General features: G+C 43.6%; 1 protein-coding gene across 1 annotated transcript in view; it reads left to right on the forward strand.

Moving 5' to 3' along the window:
• Positions 1 to 2,169, forward strand: part of GATA2 (GATA binding protein 2) — a gene marked incomplete at its 5' end in the record, with an annotated part of 8,172 nt that extends 6,003 nt beyond the window's left edge. Inside the window, 2 exons of the mRNA XM_010134719.1 lie at positions 387 to 512; positions 1,343 to 2,169. Coding sequence (XP_010133021.1) covers positions 387 to 512; positions 1,343 to 1,642 — 426 coding nt within the window. The remainder of the gene's footprint in view (positions 1 to 386; positions 513 to 1,342) is intronic.
• Between the last annotated feature and the right edge of the window lie 3,338 nt (positions 2,170 to 5,507).

A 5,507-nucleotide genomic window follows, 5' to 3' on the forward strand; every position in this document is an offset into this window, starting at 1 on the left:
ATCAAAAAAAAAAAGAAAAGGTGAAGGCATTTTCTTTTCACATCCAAGAATCCTGCAAAGCGAAAACCTGAACAAATCAAGATGATATTTCCCCCTTTATAATCTTTGTTTGTGGAGCTAGATCTGCCTTGTTTCTCTCCTTAGTTCCCCTGCACAGACAGTACCACAGGGCTTGAAGCTGCAGTCCAAGGAAGGGAATGCTTGAATTTAAACAAAAACCTAACAGCCACAGAATATAAAATTAACAGGAGCTTTCCGTCAGCCCCGATGCTCTGTAAACCTCTGTAACTAGTTCTACCCAACCTAATACTGAGCCCAACTTGACCTTTCTCACGATGTCCCTCCTCTTGCTGATACAGTTTTAATTTTCTTTTTCTTTTGGTTAGTCAGCGGCTAGGAGAGCAGGGACCTGTTGTGCCAACTGTCAGACGACCACCACGACCTTATGGCGACGTAATGCAAACGGGGACCCAGTTTGTAATGCCTGCGGACTCTACTACAAATTGCACAATGTGAGTATTTACTGATCTCCTGTGTCGCTGCTTGCCTAGCTGGGATTGACATCTTAACTGCATGGTGTACACTAGGCTTTTATTGGTTTCAGGGTTTTGGTTGTTGTTCTATTCCTTCCCCGTCTCTAAGGTTCCCCTGGGAAGTGACAGCCATTCTTTGTCAGCATAGTGATGCTAAGTTCGGTGACATTACAATGTATTAGCTTGGCTTCTTACGCTTGGGCAGAGCAGGCAAAAGAGAGCTACCACGCTCGGTTTTCACTTCCAGAAACACAGAGGCCATTTGGAATGGGGGCTCTGTGCAAAAATTAGTCCTGATGGTGCATCTTCATTTTGATTTAAAAAACCCCAAACAAACCTAAGGCACTTTTATTTTTTTTTAATTTTTTTCTTTTTAGAAGAAATTAATCTTAACCAGGAATCACTTGTCATGTTGGAACCTGGTTAAGATTATTATTTAAAGTGTAAGTAACAGAGGTTACTGGTACAAGATTGGTCATGTCTTAGGACTGAATTCGGGTCAACATGTGCCTCCTAGTTTGATCTCTTCTACTAGGAAATGAATGAAGACTGAGGGTAAGCCTACAGGAAAGAGAGTCATCAGCTGCCAAATTCAGTTCAATTTGTTTTTCATGTCTAGGGGGTTTTTGTGTGTGTGGTTTTATTAAACAAATCAATATAAACAAGTTCTGCAGAGAGAAACACCATTTTTTTTGGCCAGAAAAAGGTCTCCATCCAGGAAAAACACATGGGGGCTGTCCAAATATTTTCATTTTTGCACAATAAGGTCATTTTTGTCTGCATGAGCCTGATTTTCTCATTTCTTGCAGGTGAACAGGCCTCTGACCATGAAAAAGGAAGGAATCCAGACCAGGAATAGGAAAATGTCCAACAAGTCAAAGAAAAGCAAGAAAGGCTCCGAGTGTTTTGAGGAACTGTCAAAGTGCATGCAGGAGAAATCGTCTCCCTTCAGCGCTGCTGCCCTTGCTACTCACATGGCGCCCATGGGGCATTTGCCACCTTTCAGCCACTCTGGACACATCCTACCAACACCTACCCCCATCCACCCATCTTCCAGCATCTCATTTGGACACCCACACCCATCCAGCATGGTTACAGCCATGGGATAAAACCTGACGACCGAGAGACCCATCCAGAGATTAAGAACATGGAGCTTTGCCTAAGGTGACACCAAGTAAGAAAATTTTCTGCCAAGAGGAGAATGTAGGGATGGCAAAAGGGGATCTTGGCTCCAGTGTGGTTTAATTCGTAATGCTGGACTGAAACCTTGCAAATGATGGGTTTTCTGCAGAAACATGTAGTGGTGCCTGTAATGCACTTTGCCCCCTCAGGTATAAGGAAAAAGAACTCACCTGTTTAATACTTAATGGTCCAGCAGGAAGCAAAAGGTGGCAGAAGCCGAAGGAAAAAAGGCTTAGAACTGGCTTTCCTTTCTCTCTTTGTTGTTACTGTGAATATTGTAAAGAGATAGAAGCAGCCTCCCAGGATGGAACGGGCTCACTGGAAGCCAGACATGCTGGATTTCTATCGCGGACTTTGGGATGGCGGGGGGGAATAAAAAAGAAATCTTTATAAAAACATAATTTTTAAAATGAAATCAGACACAAGGTCGTATTTATTTTGCTCTTGTTTTCCACAAAAAGCCTCAACCCCTCTGATTGCATGTTTCTGTGCTGTCGTTTGCAATGGCTACCAAAAAAAACTGCCTTCAAAACAAGGGAGGGGGGAGAACTTATTCAGCAGCCCCTTGGATTAGCTCCATCTACCTTACATTCCAAAATACCTACTAGGAAGGGGGAGAAGACTGGTGGGGGGATGACAAAGCAAACATGTAGTCGTAATACAGGATTTTAATGTGCCCGAGATGGTGATTGTTTTAACGCAATTTCTGCGTTCTTTTCCCTAACATGAAAGAATTATTTCAAAAAGACCCCAGCCTCCCTCTCAACTTATTTTTCCTCAGAACAGCCAGGTCAGGCAAACTGCTGGCAAAAAAACTCGGGGGAAGGCAATCCTGCACTAGCAAGGGGTGAGATACATTTACCAAACCATTACAGCAGAAACCATCACAGGGCACAAAACCATCCAACTTGCAGACTTTAGCGGTTGAAGCATTTTGTTTTGTTGTGTTGGCAGCTGCCGCTTAAAAATGCAGATTAGCTGCTTGGGTAAACTCACAGCAGCGCGGCCACCAGGTCCGGTGCGTGCGCTGTCTCAGGCATCCAGGTCCCGGTGGACTTCGCAGGGAGGAAGGGCAGAAACGGGGCTGAGATCACTGGAGAGGGGAAAGAGAGACAATCAGTTCGAGCTTCACACATCCATCAAATCCCAGACACAGCAACAGCTGATGAGACGAGGGAAAGCATCGTTCTAAGGGGAACATCCGTTTTAAGCAGCGTATTTTATATGGAAAAAACCAAAAAACCAAAAAAAGAAAAAATTTAGATCTCCCATTACTAAACCATATTGTACGTCCATGACCGAACACAGAGCTATTGCCCATGTGAAGTGTATCCTCTTGATTGTTATGATCCTGATGCCTCTCGTGAACACAAGCTCCAGTATAACATACAGTGTACATATTTAGCTATACTCCTGATGAAAATGCCCCAGCGAACAGAGGGGTTTGATAATGTAAACCACGTAAGCTTAACTCTGTGACAAGCTTTTTTTTTTTTTTTTTGTAATTTTCAACTTTTTCATTGTTGGGTTTTTTTTTTTTTTTGGATCAAGCCAATTTATCTTTACTGCAAAAATCCTGCTTTAAAGAAAAAAACAAAACAAATAAAAATGGATGTATGTTAATTTTTTTCTAAACGTGTAATTCAAATATTTGATACTGAATTAAGAACAAAGCAGCCATGAAAATTCTGCTTTCCTCCTTTTCTGGTCTGCGTAGGCATATAGGTGCACTTTGTAAAGAAGTGGAAATAAACGGGAAACTAAATTGGTTGGGAGAAATTATAAGAATTTTTAATCTACTGAGGTGAAAAATTGGGTCCTTTTTACTTCTTGCCTTTTACAATGGTACACTTGTACATTACTTGTACCCAACTCAAATTCCTGTAGGATTTGGGCGAGGGGGGCGGGAAAGGGATGTGGGTGGAAGACAGGGATTACTGATACAGTTGACAAAGTGCAATATATTGTCAGTCACTGCAGCATAGACAACGGCAGTCGAGATTTAAATTATTTTGTACTTGTATCAGCATAAAAAAATTCTTCAGTATTTTCTGTTTTTATTTTAATTTTTATTTTGCTTATTTTTGGATTAGTGAACTAAGTTATTGTTAATTATGTACAACATGTTTATATATTGTCTGTAAAAAGTGTATGCTTTCCTCATATTCCTTCAAGGTGAATATTGCTAAGAATAATAAAATACCTTTTTTGTGAAAGTACCTGTGCCCGGCTTCGTGTCGTAACGGCTGCTTTTAATAGGGAGAGAGGAAAAACTATCGTCGTCGTTGTTGCCAGTAGAATTATTAGCTTCAACTTCATGCGGAGCAGCCTATTGGTATTTAAAAAACCTACCAGGGTAGGACAAAAAAAGCAGCTAGTGAATGATTTCGTATAAAAAGTTCGAGTGCGAAAGCGCATTCTCCGCTGTTGTTTTGGGGTGACCAGGTCACGCAGTTAAATGTGCTGGAGATTCTAAACCAGTTTAAAGTCTAAGGCAGCAGCCACACTGCAGATGATGAACTGCCATTTCTCTAGGGCTTTTTGCTGGGTTTTTGGGTTGGTTTTAAACTGTTTGGAGAAATACTTTTCAATTAAAACCAAGTTTCAAAAGTAAAGTAAATGCAGAAAAGCAGCCAACTGCCTAATGGGTTTCGAGGCAGAGCCTGTACTAGGCTGGACAAAGTTCTCCGTAGGTTCTTGTGCTGCTGTAACAGGCAACGCCATCAACCTGGAAACCTGGGAGTTGCCGTTTGGTGTCATCTGTGGCGTGAAGGGAGCGAGGGAGGACGGCCAGCCTGGAGCTGCCTGGTGCTGTCCTGGGAAGGGCTGGCAAGGTGTGCAGCGTGGGCGCAGGGCAGAGGGCAGCCGGGCTGGCAGGTGGGGATGGGGAGGCGCTCGCCAGGCGGTTCTCCCACTGCTCAAACTTTGCAGCTGCTTTCATCACGGTTGAGTCTGACCCATACGAGGAGCTCCTTGGGGCCTCACAAAAAGAAGCGAATTCTTGCAAAGCCCCCTGGCTGTGCATGGTGGGGATGAGTACTGCTGCTACTAAAACAGTATTTTCAAGAAAACTGCTAATGAGCTTTGCGTTTCCTCCTTTGGCTGCTCAGGAGTTGCATCTCGCTTCTGTGGAAACCAGCTTGGGGATAACTTCTTACTCATTAAAAAAAAAAAAACAAAACAAACCATCTGAGTTCCTCTTTCAGCAAATTCCATCCCTTCCTATCACTGCTTCTCTTTAACCATGCAGTCTCCCTCCTCATCCCGCGAGCCCTCTTTGTGAACAACGAGAGGTCGCAGCAGCTCTCGACGTGCTGAAGAAAGCACATGCCACAGGGACGAGCCTTCCCCCATCATTTCAGATGAGTTAATCATCTCTCTAACTTGTTTAGCCAGGCTTAGTGCAAACACCCGTTAAAAAAAAGGCAGTTTATAGCATACTGTGCAAGCTTCATTTAAAAAGAAACGTGCTCGTTTTCAAACGGGTTTAAAACAGAGTTTTAACCAACCTCAGCCACTCCCCCTCCATATCTGAACAGCTGAGATGAAGAGAGAACAGGAGAACTAACAAACAACGTTGCTTTAAGATAATTAGGAATGACAAAGCTATTTGCTTTGGTTGCACGTTACACGCCCGCTCGGGCTTTGATGACGGCTTACCTTGGTGCAGCCTCTCTGCAGGCGTTTTCCTGCGTCGGGCCGATCCTCTCACAGGATCGGGACCATGACCCGTCGGTTTGCCAGGAGGGGCACCGCAGCCCCCAGCGCCTGGAGGAGCGTGGCTCTTCCACG

The sequence above is a fragment of the Buceros rhinoceros genome, unplaced genomic scaffold (genome assembly GCF_000710305.1).
Source record: "Buceros rhinoceros silvestris isolate BGI_N320 unplaced genomic scaffold, ASM71030v1 scaffold17124, whole genome shotgun sequence".
Classification (NCBI taxonomy): domain Eukaryota; kingdom Metazoa; phylum Chordata; class Aves; order Bucerotiformes; family Bucerotidae; genus Buceros; species Buceros rhinoceros.